A 19,247-nucleotide genomic window follows, 5' to 3' on the forward strand; every position below is an offset into this window, starting at 1 on the left:
TGACAGTTTAAGAGGCGAGAGGAATTCATTAGCGATCTATTGAGAATAAATGATGTGTTGATTTATAACAACAGGGCAAGTTTATCAGAAGAGGAAAGGGGACTTGTAGCTTTCTTCGTAATACTTCACAGTACAGTAAGCACACTGGATCATGTGCGGTTGTGATACTGCATTATCCATTCAATAAAAGCTCTGCATGGCTTCTTAGTTAAGTTCAGGAGGCTATTACAGAGAAAAGGTCAATATTTGAAGAAAAAAGGAAAGTTTCTCCAAATGAGGAGAACAGAAAAGCCCATAAATGATGGCAGGTTAAGTATGAACAGGATGTTGAGGGCTAAATAAAGAAGAGTTTAGAGAGCGCTTTGCAAAGGATGCTCAGAGTTATTGTGGGAAGTTCTTTAAATCAAAAGCAGAAGGCCACCTTAGGAAACGTATGGGGCTGTTTGTTGGCTGGGATGAAAAAGGTAATCTCTGAGTTGATAGGGCTGTGACAGAAATGCTCAATGAGTTTTTGGTGTGTCAGAACTTACTGCTGAAGCAGGGGAGATTGCCACACAGAGTGCATTCTTTGCAGCAGGTTGGTCAGATGAGCTGGATCATTCTGAGGGTGATGTGCAGGAAGTGTTAGAGCTGGCAGGTGAGTCAGATGTGAGGTCACCTGGAGCAGTGGTCTCTCTGAGGAGGCTCTGAAAGAACTCAGGTGAGAAGTAAGAGAACTGCTGGCCAAGAAGTGCACCCTCTTACTACAGATGGCCCACTGTGCCACTGTAACTCTCACCCAGATCATCTTGGGAACTGCAGAGGAGTGGGTGTGACTTCGTTAGGAAAGGGGTAGAGGCTGTAGTAATGAATAAGGTCAGTGAGCTCATGGATGAAGCAGAGCCTATTGGAAAGGAGGCAGTGTGCCTTCTGTCCAGCCAAGTCCTGCAGCACTCACCTGCTGGCGTTCTGTGAAATTGTCAGTAAGTGTGTGGAGAAACGAGATCCAGTGGATGTCATGTATTTGGATTTTCAAAACAAGCAGGCTCAATATGAGTCAGGAGTGTGCCCTGGCAGCTGAGAGGGCAAACCGCATCCTGGGGTGCATTGAACAGCATCTAACTGTGTGCCAGGAGATGCATTATGTCTCATGTATGAAAACATCTATTTGGATGTCACTCTTAACTTCCCCTCAGCTTCTTCCTGCCCAGATTTATGTTTAAGGTTTACAAAATCACAAAGGGAGTGGATAAGGTGAATGGAAATGGCTGTTTACCAAACCCTACAATACTACAACTGAGGGGCAGTGATGAAGCAAACAGGAGGTACATGTAATACAGTACCTTCACAGAATGGGGAGTGAACTGGAACTTGTTGCCACAGGAGCTTGTGGTTGTGACAGTACTGGCAGGTTCATGAAGGGATTAGACAAATTGATGAACACCAGGTCCCCCAGCTATGCAGAGGGGTACCCTCTAATACCGTTAGTCCAACAGTGGTTGTGTTCCAAAAGGAATGGACTTCATAAAAAAGGCAGGCCTGGGTGCTGTCCCCCAATAGCCACTGCTTTAGGGAAGATACTGGTCTGACCCAGTAAGGCATCTCTCAACCTTGTTCTTCATAGTGAAGCTGAATGCAGTACTGGGATGGTAAGAGTAGTGAAAGCATGCTGTACGAGTAGGTGAAGAAGTTAGACTTGGACCACATGTTGGAGGAAGGTACCAAAAGTAAACCAGTTACCATTTGCAGTAAATTTCTGATTCTAATCAAGCTTCCATTAAAGTCTGTCATGGTTTAGCCCCAGCCAGCAACTAAGCACCACGCAGCCGCTCGCTCACTCCCCCTACCCCGATGGGATGGGGGAGAGAATCGGAGGAGTAAGAGTGAGAAACACTCCTGGGTTGAGATAAGAACAGTTTAATAATTGAAATAAAGTAAAATAGTAATGATAATAATAACAATATTATAATAATAATAATAATAATATGCAAAACAAGTGATGCACAATGCAATTGCTCACCACCCACCGACCGATACCCAGACAGCTCCCGAGCAGCGATCGCTGCTCCCCGGCCAACCCCCCCCAGTTTCTATACTGAGCATGACATCATATGGTATGGAATAGCCCTTTGGTCAGTTTGGATCAACTATTCTGGCTGTGCCCCCTCCCAGTTTCTTGTGTACCTGGCAGAGCATGGGAAGCTGAAAAGTCCTTGACTAGCATAAGCAGTACTTAGCAACAACTAAAACATGAGTGTGTTATCAACATTCTTCTCCTACCAAATCCAAACCACAGCACTATGCCTGCTACTAGGAAGAAAATTAACTCTATCCCAGCCGAAACCAGGACAACGTCGAAAAATAGAGCTATATTTAACAATGGAAGAGGATGGCTTTCATTTTCATCAGATCAACATTATAATACCTGCAAATCTCTTTCTGTTCTTCAGCAGTAGACAGATGTGTTTATTGTTAGTTTTTCGGGTATTTCATAGGTGTGCTAGAAGGTCTTACACTTGCCGTTTACTTCAGTAAACTTAGTTATAAAGCCTTAGGTGCGTAGTCAGACAGCCAAAACTCTGTTTCTGAATTGAATTACACATGTAGAAAAGGTGTGTTGGGAGAGCCTGTTTTGGGCCAATTAGGCAATTTTTCGTGCTAATTTGTATGGCTGATTTTTGTTGTTGTTGTTTATTCTTTTGTAAGTTCATTTCAAGCAAATTTAGACTAAATTCTGCATGTTAAATATTTAGGTAGCATATTGAAAATTAAATTCTCAACTCCTTCCTACCTAAGCAACAGCGAATTATTAAATTGAGAGGAATAATATAGTAATCCAAATAAGTGATAATTAATAGGATTGTAATACGGAAGATTGTCAAATGCAACATATTAAGAAAGATGCAAATATTTATACCATAAAACTTGGGGCTATTAGTGTCACAATCCTAAGTAAGATTCTTCATATTCTTAACCAAGGTAAATTTTTATTGCCATCTGCAAAGTACAAGATACAAGTCTTGAAGCAATACAAAATAGCACTTGTAACAAAAGGCTAATCTCACTAAAGACAAGCCAGAAGTCTTCCAAGACTTTTAGTGGTACATTCATTTAGGATTACGTTACTTAGAGTAAGTTTTCCCATGCCACCTGCTCTATCATTGCAGTATTTAATGGTTATTCTCCTTTATTCTTCAAGTGCAAAACTTTATGTCTTTTAATGTTGCAATTATGGTAACCACAGTATGTAATATACATATCAATACATACAGTAGTATTTACAACACTGCTGTCAGTTTGGGCTATGCAGCTTCGTAACTGCCTAATGAAAGAGCTGCTGCATGAAGGGTTTTTTTGTTTGGGTTTTTGTGTGTGTGTCTGTGTGTGCATGAGAGGGAGGGAAGACTTCCAGCGCAGAGTTATGGCATCTAACTACTATGTGCCAGGAGGTGCATTATGTCTCAGATGCACCATTTATCCACTTGAAACAGGCATGTATGAAAACATCTATTTGGAATTTGTGCTTACATCAATTGAGAATATATTCTCTGTTTACTATATTACTCTAGTTCTATAAGCCACTGTACAATGCCATCCAGGTCTCTCTTTTAATGCACCATCTGTCTTCTGGTCTTAATAGCATCTTTTAATTGTGGAAAAAATACAGAATACCATTTAAAACATTTTACATACCTGATAGATGATGTCGCAAAGCCTAAACTTTTTATGTGCTCCATTGCCATATATGTGTAGGCAATTCAGCATGTTGGGCAATTACAAACAAGTTCAGTAGTTAGCTGCCTGTGCATGAAAGAAAATTCCTATACTTCCTTTCTTTTTTTTTCTTTTTTAATCTTTCTTTCTCCAAACCATCTCTTGTTAGGATGGCATCTTCTTTCTCCAATTTACCATTCTGCATCCTAAGGGCAGGGTTTTACTGTTAGATCAAACCAGATGGTCGTTTTGATGAGTGAGAGAAAACAATGCGGTAGCAGCACATATCTGGCTCATGCATTTAGGGGGTTTTGCAGTGTTCTGCTGACACTAACAGGAAGGCCCAGCTTTCTCATAAAATTCGTCGTGGTAGAAATTCGGCTCATCTGAATGTTCTACAATGACATTTAGCTCTTAAAGTCTATTCATACATCAGCAAAAGAAAATTACCCAAAGCCATGTTTAATTAAGGGTAACTGAGAGGATTTTAATATCTCATGGTAAGAAAGGAGGTATAATTAACAAAACATCTTCGATCCTCCTGAAGGTACAAGACGGTCACCATAAGGAAGTAGGTTTTCCAGTTACCTTCACTTTCTCAAAACACAGTGGTTTTAAGTAATTTCCTTTCCTTAGACTACCTTTAATTACATATTTTAAAAAATAGAAAAAATTCCAAACCAAGTTATAAATGTGTTTACATTAAAAAGTATTTCCATACTTGGATTTCAGTGCATGTCATCTCACTATCTCATTTTGAACCTGATCTTGCTCCTCCTCTACGTTATGGCAGGACATTGAGTTTAGTGAGTGCAGCATATGGTGCAAATGTGTATGTATCCTGAAGCAATGTGTAAACACTACTGAAATGCCAGAAGAGCTCACTAAGAGAGCTATGCAGCTGTGAAAAGTGAAGTAATTACTCTTATTGTTTAAAGCTTATTTTTCCTATTAATCCACTATGATGTAAATGGTCAGTTTGAGTAAAATAGGTCAGGTTTCCCTCCCAGTTGATGCAATTCAAATAGTGTTTCTGTAGCTAGATTTTAGTGGTCAGTTAAGCCTCTGCTTGTCTTAGGATAGCTTTTCCACAAATTATTTGTGCTTTAAAATATATTGACTGTATATCATAGTCCTATTCCCCATTCCTGAAAGTCACTTGAACTTGTTGCTGTCAGCCATGTGAGTGGAGCATAAAAATCTTCTAATTCTGTGGTCACTTCCTCACTGCATATAAGGGGAGTTAGAATGTGGCCAGAGATATTTAAAGTGATGATCAAATTTTCAATGGCTTGAAAACTATTACTGCATTTAAATCACAAAATGATAAAGACTGTAGTACAGATTTATGCTCTAACAAATTTTCAAAAAAGTTGAGATAGATATGTTTAATTTAAGTCTGTAATGGGATATTTTCTAAACACAGACTTATGAATACTGCATTGTTATTAAGCATAATTTTCAGCATTCTTGAGTGCTAACTTGGGGCTGTTTATTTTAGCAAAAACAGGTTGGTCGCTCACCTGGGGTAAGCAGTATAGAACACCAGCAAGAGATCACTAAACTAAAGGCAGACCTGGAAAAGAAAAGTGTTTTCTATGAAGAGGAACTATCTAAACGTGAAATAATGCATGCTAACGAAATAAAAAGCCTGAAGAAAGAACTACGGGATGCAGAGAGCCAGCAGCTTGCCCTCAAGAAGGAGATCATGATTTTGAAAGACAAGTTAGAGAAAACCAGGAGAGAAAAGTGAGTATTGTATGGAATTTACCTTTAAGCTCAAAATATCTTTTGAAGTCTCCTAGTATGTTTCCAAATGCATACCACTTCCTTAACTGTAGTGCAGACAGGTGCATTTTGGCTAAGCTAATGCCAGGATTGAAAATAGTCACCTTTAAAAATACAACAGAACAAAAAAGTCCACAACCCTGTACTGACACAGTTAATTTTGCACCAGAATTCTTGCACTGGCTGACCATTCCAAGGTATGTAACTTGAGTTGCAGACTTGCTGTTCAGGGTAAGTCAACCCCTGAAGCTTACGTTGCAGTTCAAAATAGTTTTTTGACATTTTTTTTCTGTTTAGTATTTTCATCTTTTGATGCAAAATAAATGTGTTAGAGATCAACTATTGTTTACATTTCTGCCAGCACAGGAACAGTCACTTAATGCGGACTAAGGCTAATCCATGCTGGGTTCCATCCAGTGTTAACATCAGTCATCAGACTACTGTAAGCATAAGCTTCTTTATCTCTTCTGACATGGTAATTTGTCAGAGACCTGCTTTTTTCTCTCCAATGTGGTGGAGCTTATAACTGGCCTTGAGAGTGTTCCTTGAGGCATTCATCAAAAAATCCAAGTTTTTCTGTGGCATAGTGTAGTAATGGAAATAGTCATAAATTGAATGTGTTAATTTTCATTCATAAAAAATTCAGAATGCTTTATAGACACTAACGTAGATGCTTTTTTTGCTGCTGTAGTAAGATGGCATATTAAAAAAACGGAGAAGTTCCTGCTGAAAGCTTAGCCAAACTGTAGTGAGACCTTAAATACAAGTAGTAAATAAAATAAAGAATTTTTCAAAAAAGCTTATGCAAATAGAGGTAGAAACACTGCTTCTCTGGTAAATCGTTTCCAGCAGGGGAAGTAGATCATACAGCCTAGAATGCAGTGGATGAACTGTTTCTTCCTAGAATGTAGCTATTCATAAGCTAGCACAGTGATTTGCTGCTTTGTTCTAGGTTGAGAGGTAACATGTTTTCTTTGTACCACAACTTCATGGTCTTGCTGACCTATGAGTTACAAATGCATAAAAGACTATGTTCTCTTATAATATATAAAGGTGTTAGTATGATACTCCTTTAATGCCATGTCACTCCAGTAGTGTCTCAGAAGGAGGAATATTGAATAAATAATCATTAATACCTCTTTCTGCAGGCTAAACTGTTGCTAAAGATCGTGCCTCCAAACACTGACCAGACAAAAACTCCTTGGAGTTTTATCAGAACCATTCTAATGTTGTACAGCTGCAAAAGTTCTAACTAAATGTCCATCTAGTGAAATAAGAAATGGCCTAACAATGCTGATCTGCTTCATGCTAGCTACTTCATAAACCTTCTTTCAATCTAGTTTCTCTCTACAAATAAAAAAAGAACTGGATGCAAATCTAAAATGAGCGCTGATATAACCATGTATTTCTGTATGTATTTCAAGTGTTGGTGTAAGAAAACACTTTAAAGCATGAACAGAAGTGTGTCACATAATCAGAATCAAACATTTGTCTCTTAATGGGAAGGGCTTCAGCCTCATATGAAGTCAGGTGTCCAAGCACATGATGAGTGATTAATGAAGACCTGATCCTAACTGAGTTTTGTTAAACAGATCTGCAGAATCTCATGCAAGTATTAGGACTCCACAGAAATGCAGAAGTCCACTGTTCAAGGTGTGCTACAGATTGATTTCTGTAAGGGGGATTTAGAAGGGAAGCTTAAATGTTAGGGATGGAAGAATTGCTGTTGCTGCTCGATTCTCAGTATTTGGTAGTTTTTCATAAGAAAACATGGATGTTTTTTGTTTCTGCTTACACATGTTGTTTTTAGCTTTTGTAATCAAGCATGCAAAGCTTTTTGTGAGTCTGCCAGTACAGAGGTGTTCAAAGTAGGTGTTGAAAAGGAAGCACCTGGAGGGTTTATGCTGAAATAGTGGAATTATTTCAACAATAGGCTTAGGGTGGGCATGGGGTTGAAGTGTGCATATGCAGTTTGGGAAAAAAATTTTAGTAGTCTAAAAATCTTTAGTACATATTAAAAAAAAAAAAGTCTTTGGTAAGAGGATGTGGTTGCATTACTTCATAAGGGCTATAGTATAGAGTGAATAAGAGCTTGGTCAAAATCTGTGTGTATCCTTTTATGTAACTTAGATGCTGGTGGTTTCTGTTTCATTTTTTAAAATAGGTATTTTTTCTTTGTTTCCTTCAAATTTAAGCTTTCTTACTTTTGCTATTTCAACAGCATAAGACTTGAAGGGAGAGAAACTACCTTTCTGTACAAAACGATTGCCCTTTGCTAAAGTCTGATAAACTGCATGCTATTAAAATTGGGAATGTAGGAACACAGCATCAGACCAGTGATCTGTGTAGCACGATATTCCATTTCTTAGAATTGTCACTGTGAAATATTTCAGAAGAAGGTGCAAGAAACTTTGTAAAATAAATCATGTTTGTAGAAGTTTCTTTTAAGCCTGTCATTTAATGATAGATTTATAAAGCAAAGAGCTTTATAAAACAGCATTTGCTGTTTTTAAATTGTGTGATATAAAGAAGCCTGGGGGCTGGTGTTTGTTTCAGGTCTATTCTTGATTTCAAAGTAGTAAGATAAAATATTTCTCCAGTTTGTACAGCTGCAATAAAGAGCTGGAGTGACAAAGTGATACCATAAAGCTGTATTTCACATTGCTTGCATGTGGTTTGCTACAGTTATTTTGCTGATAAAAAGAAAGCTGGATCATGTATGATTTCTTAAACTTGAAAAGCGGATACGTAGCTAAATTTTAGATGAGAGAAAAAGCTTGATGCGAGAGGAGCATGCCAGGCTTCAAAGTGAATGTGTTATTTTGATCTTCCTGGCTGTCCAAGGTACACCTATGGAGTCTGTCACAGTTTTGTGGTTTGAGTTGATATTTGGGTATGATAGATTATACCCATACTCTCCTCTGTTTAAAATTTATCATCTTTCTTTCTGTATTATACTATAGCAATCTGACTTACTGGGTTAGTGACAATCACCAGCTGAATTAAGAACGTAAAATACAGAAAACCACAAATATGTTGGGCTCTTTTACCAATACAAAGCTTCCTTAATCCACCACCATTTATTGCTACTTTGAGCCTTAAAGCCTTAAAAGAACAGATTTTAGACAGGCGCAGAGTAAAAATGCCTAAACAAAACCATAAAAGCTAAATAAAAGAAATAAATGAATTAAAAATTAGTTCAATCTACTGTCTGAGAAATTAGCTTTGAATCTATGCCTTGCAAACAGAAGCAGGACCTGTTATTAATTCTGCTGACAGCCAATGCTTTAATCTCTTCCTGGCTTTTCCCTAGGCTGCTCATCATATGCATGGAATCTGTTGATATAGAAAAGGAGTGGTGGTAAATTTCAAACTTGGCGTTTAAACAGTAAGGATAGTATGTTACTTTGCTAGGATATAGTATTATGTTTCAAAGGATGCCTAGCAACATAGAATTCCACCATGAGTCTGACATGCTGTACTAGATTTCAAAGAGTGGTTGAAGCACTAAATGAATTTCAAACTAGGAATAGGAAATTCAAACCAGCATTATTCTTAACTTGGTTCACTGTAACCAGTGACACTTCTCATCTTTTAAGGGTGTTCTTTCAGTCTGGCGTAGTTACAGTAGTTCTGCATCTCAGAAAAAGAGGCGAGCATGTAATTTCTGTTGCACAATGTAAAATTCTGATTGATATCCAGAAAAAAAATTACAATGCTCAAGACAAGGTTTCCCCTGGATTTTATTTTTACAGAGTCAGCCTTTTATACTGGGCACTTTTTCAAACCTTTTAAGGCTGGACAGTGGTATTTGCTGAATGGATATTTACTATTTCTGTGGCATTTATAGTACAGTTCCATCAACCTACTGGTGAACTTTGTGTCAGTTACCTGAATAACTGGTGAAATGGTGAATACAAGATGCAGATGTAGTGAGTCTCAAAAGAGTGGATGTGAGATGGGAGTTACACATGTAAAACATTGCCATATACCACTTTAAGGAAGTTACAATGTTTTCTGGCAAACAGAGGACCTGCAGCTTCACTTGTTTTCAGGTTCTCATAGTCATTGTGCAAGATCAAAATTGATGTTAAGCAGAATCAACCAGGGATTCTCCTCTGCTGAATGACATCCACAGGAGAAGGGAGGGGTTGAGGGGAACAGCTACTTTGAAACTCCTTCTCAGAAAGAACTGTCTAAACCCGCTGTAGAATCTGGTGATATTAGGAGTGTATAGGTTATCCATGCACTTTTTGCTGATAGTAAGTATACAGTGCCCGAATTAACAGTTCGCACGTGTCCTCTGGCTGTACTAAATTGTTCGAAGACTAGCCCGTATAAGCTTTCCTCATCAGAGACCCAGCCCCAAGTGCTCTAATTTAGCTTTGGTATGTTCTGGTTTCATATGTGGTCATTTTTGCCTGTCGTTCTGTGTGAAACTGGAATTACAGAAATATCTAAGTTAAAATAATGTTTCTGAGAGCTGAGAATTTACCCTAAGTGTCTTAGAATATTGACAAACACTTCAGTCTGCAGAATTACGGCTGCTCAATGTTTGAAGGATTCATCTAAAGAATAAAATATGTATAAGTGGATTGATAAATGTTAGCTCAGTGGAGCTCTATTAATTCCATACTGAAGAAAAGATCATTATCTAATGATAAAGTTCAACAGACTGTCTTATAGTCCTCAGATGGTAGTATAATACATTACTTGCTTAGTTTTAATAGGCTGCGGTATTACTGATGTCGTACTTTCCTTTCAGGTAATGTTTGCATTGATCTTTACGTATTTAAGTGAATGGTGTGATCAGTTTTGGAATAGGAAACTTTCTAATTCTACTTCATTTTATTTCTTAGCCAAAGTGAAAGAGAGGAATTTGAAACAGAGTTCAAACAGAAGTATGAACGAGAGAAGATTCTGCTAACAGAGGAAAACAAAAAACTTTCAAATGAACTTGATAAGGTAAGTGCTGATTAGTTGAGTCCTGAGTTTACAACTACTATATGGTATGTACAGATTGGACAATATAGAGCTGTATTCGTTATTATTAACTCTTAATTGAGATCAGAAATTAATATTACACAAAAAGTGGTGATTAATATTTGATTTGAATAGAGAGTATCTACATGGATATGAACTTGAGAATGTATGCACGTATATGCATGTATGTGTATTTATGTGTAGGAATTGAGTTAGATGGTTTCACAGTTTGGTAAGACTAATTTTAGACAATATCTTAAACAAAAAGATTATTTCATTGTTTGACCCAAATATAAAAATACATAGTTAGTGATGTGATTATTTAGAGTATATTTGCATGTCAATCACTGTGAAATAGCAGGGCCCCTCCCAACCATTGACATTAAGTGTTACTTTGAGATATTAAAAAAAATGCAAATGATAAGACATATTAACTGAAGTGCATTGAGAAAGGAGTAATTATGTTTCATGCATTTAGATTATCTCTTTATTGTTCATTGACAGGTTATTCAAGTTCATTGTGGATTAGCCAAGTCTTGCTAAACTTGTCTATTCTTTTTGTAATGCATTAAATTTTCTAAAAATATGATGAAAGTACAGTGTTCTTCAAAGTGAGCATGTTTGCATCTCAGTGTTCAAATTAAAGTATATTTTCATAGCAGTATAAGACACGTACTATATATGCCCATATGTAGGTTTAGTCCAAGACAGTAAGAGACTACTCACTTTGATAGTTTTTCTGCTCAGTCTCTTTTTTTTTTTTTTTTTTTAATTTGGTTAGCTTTGTACTTTTCTTGTCAAATGGCATTTAATAAATAGTCATATTTAAATCATAAGCCTATTTAAATGATAAATATGGAGTGGAGTACTCCTATTAGGAGTGAAAAGCAGAATAGATATTTTTTTCATCATTTTGATTAGTTAATATATTTCAGTACTAAAAGAACTATTTCACATGAGATTCATTCTCCTAAGCAGGCCTTCCTATAAAGTCTATCTGATCTCTGATTCCACTTTGGCTTTCTGAATAGTTATTTAACATAATGAAGCTTTAGCTCCCAGTACCAACTCAGGTTAGCTGCGGCTTTTGTCTTGCAGAATGTGCATGTCTGAATGACAGCTATGTGAATGCGAGTGAGGTTAACTGCTAGGTATAACATATTGTACTTACAGATGTGCATTTAATTTCAATTTCCCTGTCTGCAAGTAAGTAAGAAGAAAAATAGGGGAATGTGAGACACCTGGAAAATCTCAGGACTGATTCACACCTGTATCTGTTAAGCCTGTCATTCTCCATGGTTACTAAACAAGGGAGAGGTTGGGCAGTTTTATCTGAGTTAGAACAATTTTTGTGCCCTTGCTTTCCTCTTCTAATGTATTTTTTTTCTGTGTAGAACATTCCACACATATATGGTGCAAAGCAGAAACCTAAGAGTTGTAGAGGTATTTGGAGACTAATTCTCAGAAAACAAATTAATTTGTTAGAGTAAAAATGTAGTTCTAGTCCTTAAAAATGGTCTTCAGTACAGCTAAGGTCATACATGAGGAGATCCTGGCTTTCATTGTTACATGGTGTTTATTGTGATGGGTAGTACCGATTTTTAAAGCAGGTACGTGATGCGGGAGAGGGCAACACGTGGCTTTGAGTCTGCACAGAGATGGAGTCACAGCAGCTTATACCTTTAACAAGTTGTTTAAATTCTCATTCAGCTCACCACCATGTTTGAGAGGCTGAGTATGAATAACCGGCAGCTGGAAGAAGAGATGAGAGACCTGGCTGATAAGAAGGAGTCTGTGGCCCACTGGGAGGCCCAAATTACTGAGATCATCCAATGGTGAATACTGTGCTCTAATGTCATTGTAGAATCCCCTCAGTATGTGGTAGCAGTTACTGAGTTTTTGCCTTTGCACATTGCACTTGCAAGTGCTTAGGTGAAATCTCACACCATCTGGGATTCTACTATGGTTTTACTTGAGATTTTAGTAATATCCAAATCCAGAAAATTGTGTTCCTCCTTAAGAGCAAAAGTGTCTTACCAAATACAACTTTTTTAAGTGCAGAAGAATCATGACCATTGGGTGTGGCTTGTGGCTTTGGAAGAATGCTGGAAGGAGTCATATGCTGAGCTCACGCCTCTGAGGGGGAACAAGCCTGGGAAAAGCAGTGGCTGAGAGTATTTGAGTCTCGGCATTAATTTCCTTCATCTGCTTGGCATGTGGCAGAATGAAACAAATACAGTGCAACTTTTATGTGATTTGGGGCGGGGGGTGGGGGTGGGTTTGGGGTTTTTTTTTTGGTTTTTTTTTGTTTTTGTTTTTGGTTTTGTTTTTTTTTTACAAGGAGGGTATTTGAGACTACCACAAAGCCAGTCAAGTGATGTTTCTAATAATACTTTTGCTAAATAATGACGTTATGTTTCTAAAGTCTTCCGCCCGGTTCTAATAAATTAAGGGGGGGGGGGGGGGGGGGAAGTTAAAACTATTAAGAGAAAAAGATTGTTTTATCTAGATGGCCTCTATTTTTCCTCTCCATGCCTGCTTCTCTCCCCTCCCCTTTTATGGTCCATTGCATTGTTTAGCATCTACAAAAAATAGTTTGCATCCAGACATTTTTTTACAGATCATCCACTTCCGGGAAGATTTCATCATCATATACTAATCTTATTTTGGTTTACTACTTGATTATTCCCTGCCCCCCCACCCCCCCTATTTTTCATATCTCATGTTAGTGAAAAAATCTAATTTGTTGTGTCAAAGCAAAAATGGGAAACATTTGTTTTAATGTAACCTAGTTTGGTATTGTTGTAATGTCAGTATAATTTTGTTGTCCAAATACAGAGAAGTTTGGCTTTTGAATATAGCTGTATGAATACAAAACAAGAAAGAAGGGCTGTCCTCTGGGTTTCCGGATATGTTTTAAACAGTATATATTACATAAAATTATGTAATGCCAATCTGTCTTATGAAGTCCATAGTGTCTCAAGGCATTGTATTCATAGCAGAGGTTAAAAAATTTAAAGGGTCCACTTTGTGCATGTTCCTTTTAAATCTTGCCTTTCATAACTGTGAGTGTAGTAGACGGCCTGTGTCACAGAAATTTAAAAAAAAAAATACATAAAATTTGTTTAAATGAACAGTTAATTCCTAGCCAATCAGAAATGTTTATTCAGAAAAAAATCAAGGTGACAAGAGAGACAAGTCTATTATTTCGCATTCCATATTGTTTTAAGGTAATGCTTATCTGTCTTAATGCACCAAGGTAACTAAACCCCAGTTTTCAGATTTACATGTGAAAGCACTCATAAAATTTGGCAGTTCTGGTAAAAGACAAGTCACAATTAGTTGTGGATTGTTTTACTTAACACTATGTAAAAATGTACCAATAGCCATTAAGAATGTCTCTCCCAAGTTTATGAGAGTGTTTAATATTTTAAGATGTACTACTGATATGGTTCAGGTATATGATAAAGCATCTTGTACTTACTAGAGATGTCACTGGGGGATAAAAGAGGTTTGGGATTGAGTTTTTTGTCATCTCTAAAGATACTTAATGAAAAAAGATCAAGAACTAACTTTCTGAATGAAAGATACCATTTTGCTGATCCCTTATGATAATACAGTGTCTTTTAAAAAGTATGGAACTAAAAAGTAAAGAATTATGTGAAAAGAAAAAAGAAAAATCCAGAAGTACTGTGGGCAAACATTAAGGAGATTAAAAAAATCTGGCTTGATTCCAGTTTTTAATCACTGTACACATCTCAGTTTTCCCTTCATACTTGTCTCTGCTTATGTTAGATTTTTATTTCAGCTATGTGAGGCTATATCTTAGCTCACATTTTTTCTTGTGTTTAGATTTTCCATGTGTTACCCAGATAATCTGGTCATGTACATCTGCTGTCCTTAAAGTTCAGCACTGCATACTGACGCTAGGCCCTTCTCTGGGGATTTTTTGCTGTGGAACATGGGGTGCTATATGAAGTATTTAAACATCTATAATAATGATAAACATTTTAAAAAGAAAAAAAACCCTAATTTTGAAGAAAACTAATCTTATTTAATCAATCGCAAGCTTATGTTTTCCTCAGAAGAACATGCAACAACAGACAACAGAATGCCTTGGAGCTAACAAAGTAGAGTAGAGCTTGTAGGCTCCCTCTTCAAAACTAACAGTTTTTTCCCCTAATATTACTTTAAAATATGTGTTTTGGGTGCATGCTTTACATTTCTTAAAAATGGGGTTTGCCTACCATCTTCTTTTTATACCATGATTCATATGAAGGATAGGAGGCAGTAGATGGAATTAATTACTGGTTTTGTAAACAGTCTGCTCAGCTGCCTGTGGTAGTTCAAGGGATTTGTTCTAGCCGTGTTCTAAGTAACACAAGCCCAAGGAGTCCCTTACTTCCTTCGAGTGCTTTGACAGCTAATAGAGATATCTCAGGAAATCTGCCCTACTATTCAAGTCCACGTTTTGGGTGGTTAAGATAGTCACTTTCTTTATGATTCCTTGGACCCTTCTAAATTACTATTTCTTTCAGATTTTGTAACTTGTGAGTAATTTTAGTGGCCTATCATGTTCCCTTTAGCCTTTCCCTTCTTTCTGACTGTGCTCTCTTGCATCTTGTTTAGAGCAGATGTACAAAAGCCTTTTTACTCTTGCTGTTGCTATCCCAAGATGCCATAAATATAGCCAAAATCTTAATATAAACACTTGACTCAAACTTCCATTGCAAATTCTAATGTGGTAGCAATAGACCCTCACAGATCATTCAGCCTTAAAGGAGCTATTATATTGACAAGTTTATATTTGCCAAATCACTTATCATTCCTTGACAAGAGTAAGAAATACTGAGGCTTTTATAGTCAGCTGGGAGATGGGAAAGAGATTCATTGCATAGGAGGTTAATACAGTCACTTTAAAATGGAATCTTTTAAATAGCCATGGTACAGTATTTCCGTCCCATTGCAGAAAGGAGGTCGATGGAAATCTTGATAGTGATTCCCAGAGTACTTGGCAAGTATCTTAACTTATTAGTCTCTCTGGGAGGGATTCACATAACCTAGTTTTAGAAGTCCTAAGGTAGATAACGAAAATAAATCCCATGACTACTACTGTAGAGGTCTCTCTTTCTCCCCACTGATTGAAAAGGAAGTGTAGACAACTAGTTCAAATGAAGAATTCTGTATTGTTGAGTATGTTTATATGGATGAGCTAAATCCTACCTGATTTACCTAGAGAGTGGATATTAGGCTTAGATTCAGCTGGCCAGAAACTGTGGCTGTTGTTTACCAGAAGATTCAGTTAATATTCTTCTTATTGACTAGATATCTTTTCAATCAACTGTACTATGGTTGATTTTATCTTAATTATTGATTTCAATAGAAAAAACAGACAAAAACCTAAAAAACCTAACCCCCAAACACTTCTGCCTTAAATCAAACATAACAAAGCCCCAAAGTTGGGTGGGTGTTTTTTTGGATTTGGTTTGGTTGGGGTTTTTTTTGTTTGGGGGGTGGGGGGTGTGTGTGTGTGTGTTTGTTTTTTTTTTTTTTTTAAATCTGGTTGCTCTCAGAAGAAAGCACACACAAATTGTGGAAAAGGTGTAGCAAAAATTCTGGGCAAATTCAGCTGTAAGAAACTCAAAACATGAAAAATTCTGAAATGCATTGTTTGAGGTAAGAATAATCAGAGGTTAATTATCTATAAAATAGACATTCTGGAGGGCAGGGGGAAATTTCAGGGTTTGGCAGCAGAGTGAAATGAAAATTTTTAGAGAAGTAGTTTTTAAAAAAACAAGTTTTGTTCAAGAGGGCAGGGGAGGAAAAGAAAATAATTAATTTGGAGGCTTTGAGCATAGTGAGATGACGATAGAAATTTAAAAGCATTGAGAAACTACAGGAGAAGTGGGAGTCATGGCCCACAGACTTCCTTGGGGTTTTTAAATCGTGTAAGATGCAGCTTAGCATAAGGTCCCAGGGCTTCAAGACCACTCGTGTTCAGCAAGAAAATCTCCAGTCCTCTGGGCCCATTTTGTATTGTAAAGTATCCTGGATAGAGAGACGCAGAGAGTCTGAGGTTCCTAGCAGCCTGACAAATTAACATAGTAGATATTGGTCAATGGTTATTTGAAGGTTGTCATGATGTTGGCTCCAACTAAAAAGTAAAATTAAATTTTAGAGGAATTTGTAATATATTGCTGTCCTAGGATCTTCATAGTTAACAAACTAAGCTTGCAAGGGCACTTATGTTTTATATGAAAATAGAACAGTTCATTTAATCTAAATTTTCAGTAAAGAAAGAAGTTACTCTGGGTGGAACCTAAAGAACTTTTCTTCCTTAGGTCATCTGCTGTGCTTGTTAGGGCTCTCGGTAAGAAGCAGAGGCAAGAAGAAAAACATTATTAAGATTAACTTTACCATTCTTGCTTTATCTTCGGGGAAAAAAAAAGCCAACCAATCAAAAAAAACCCAGCAAAACAGTAACAAATAAAAAAACTGCAAGAACTCTTGGGTTCACGTCTAATCAATGTATCTCATTATCGAGAGAATGTTGCCATCTAGTGGACAACAAAACTGTATCTCAGCTCTAAATTGCACTGCTTGTATTTACTGTCTTAGTATAGATTTTTGCAAAAATTGACTTTATATGTATATTTTCATGTTCTAGATTTCTGCATGCTCTGTGGAACATTTCTCTAGGTTATTGTGTGTGCAGCTTTTCAGAATTTAGAGCCTGAAGGTTCTGTGCATCATAAACCAAGTAACTGAAGTATTTTCTCACCTTCCATGAGGAAGGATCTATATGGCATGATAAATATTGACAAAGAATTTCGACATTTGAAGTTTTTCATCTTTAATTGGAAAAGTTAAAAAGCAAGGCACCAATTCAATTTTATTTTTAATCTGACAGGTCCCTTTTTTTCTGCAAAGATTTTACGTGTCATTAAAAATAGAGAAAATGAAACACTGATTTCTGAACTTCTTTTCCTTTCTTCTACATCAGGAAAACTTACTTTCTCACCTTGAGAACCTCACACTCTTTGTATTCCTACTTACAGTCTTTACTTTTTACTATGCATTTAATTATGCACGATCCCCCTCCCTCCCAAAAAAAAAATCTTATGCTTTACATCTTTTGCCCATTCTTCTACCCTAAGCAGTTTGTATAGGCCAAGATTATCTGTATCTGGTCGTCAAAATGTGTTTCATCCAGACTGATATGGGAAACAAAAAAGTTGGCATGCTGCTTCCATTGAGTTCTGGTATACCTTGGGAAAAACACTGACTCATTAATATCAAAACTGTCACTGACTTTTAGAAGAGTCAGGACATGTGTTTTGTTTTGTTTTTTCCCTCTAGGCTCTTCCCCTCCTCTTGAACTAAATTGTAGGCAGGAGACAAAGAAGATAAAGCCCAAAGCGTGAATAAGTGCTTACTTGTTCATGCTGGGTAGGAATTTTGTGGCAAACGGTCACTATTTTTGCATTAGCTTCCTCTGTATTAAAACAGTCTTCTTTAGATAAATCTTAAACTGCATGCCTAGAAGTCACTGCAACCTCCAGATGTTTAGCCCATAGCTTCTGCATTGTGATCTTGCCATAAGGTCGCTATGGGAAAGCTCTTCTGTTCCTCCATTGCCCGTGGCGGTTCAGAGTATGTGCTCTCTGTCTTCCTTGCCTCCTGGTGACTATAAATCTTTGTTGAAACATTATATTATTTTTATTCATTAATGGTAAGCTTGCAAGTAGCGCCTTTTCTGTATTCACTGTGTATATGAACCCCATAGTATCAGCCAGAGAAACTTACTGCTTTGTAGGCACAGAGGGGGAATACCTTTCTGCGGAGAGGTCTCTAAGAGACAAATTCAACCATCTGGAGAACTCTCATCTCCAGTCCACCATACTCAGGATTACAGTTACTAAGGAACGATTGGGATAAGTTAATTTCCATGAAGTAGAAAAAATATTTTCCTTCTTTCCTAAAAGTTATTCAAAACTATTTGAGGTTCATTACTTAGAGAACATCCTAAACATTTCTGTGGTTAGTGTTGATAGATCAAACTGTGATCAAGCTGTGATATTGGACTGCTGGTCTCTGAGACTGGCTCAGAAACTTGGGTATGCCCTGGTGTTGCAGAACTGGGTTTGTTCTTCTGTGGGCAAGATGAGTATGTTCAGAGCCAGGCATGTAAGATGAAAGGAAATGTTTTGGGTTTGGGGTTTTTTTCCCTTTTTTTTTTTTTTCCTGTTTGTTTGTTTTAGGTGTTTCATAAGCTACTTAGTTTCAGTGAGGTAATTTTTTAGCACCTTTCTTTTCTATGTTAATACCTGAGGCAAAGTGAAGAAAGAACCTTCTGCTGTGATTAATCACAGAAAGTTTATTTTTTCCCCTCTGTGACTGATGATCAAAGAATCTGAAAAACAGGCATGTCTCCTCCTTGACGTGTTTACACCCAGGAAAACATGCCTTGATAGAAAGGAAGCTCGGGGAATGAGAGCGCCTCTTCTGGCTTATGCTGTTTAATAACATTATAATTAGACTCTCCCTATTTAATTAGCATTTATTGAAATAACATCACTGTTTGATTCTAACTACTAGTTCTCATAGTTAATTGATAGTGTAAGGTCAACCACTAGTTCCAATGTTATGTGGATGGTTCAATTGTTAATTATTGGTTATAAATTTTGTCTTAATTTACTCCCTAAAAATAGGTTGAATCCTGAAAGGTTTCTTTTCCACAGTCTCAATTTCAGGTAGCTAACATTTATACTGAGACATATATT

The 19,247-nt window shown here is 37.0% G+C and overlaps 1 protein-coding gene across 5 annotated transcripts in view; it reads left to right on the forward strand.

Moving 5' to 3' along the window:
* CDC42BPA (CDC42 binding protein kinase alpha) overlaps window positions 1-19,247 on the forward strand; it is a 193,149-nt gene that overhangs the window by 127,454 nt on the left and 46,448 nt on the right. For all 5 annotated transcript variants that reach the window (XM_075706899.1, XM_075706897.1, XM_075706895.1 and 2 more), the window contains exons 15-17: window positions 5,195-5,442; window positions 10,341-10,446; window positions 12,175-12,299. In XM_075706899.1, the coding sequence (XP_075563014.1) occupies window positions 5,195-5,442; window positions 10,341-10,446; window positions 12,175-12,299 (479 nt within the window). The remainder of the gene's footprint in view (window positions 1-5,194; window positions 5,443-10,340; window positions 10,447-12,174; window positions 12,300-19,247) is intronic.

This window comes from Pelecanus crispus, chromosome 3, assembly GCF_030463565.1.
Source record: "Pelecanus crispus isolate bPelCri1 chromosome 3, bPelCri1.pri, whole genome shotgun sequence".
NCBI classification, from domain to species: Eukaryota; Metazoa; Chordata; class Aves; order Pelecaniformes; family Pelecanidae; genus Pelecanus; species Pelecanus crispus.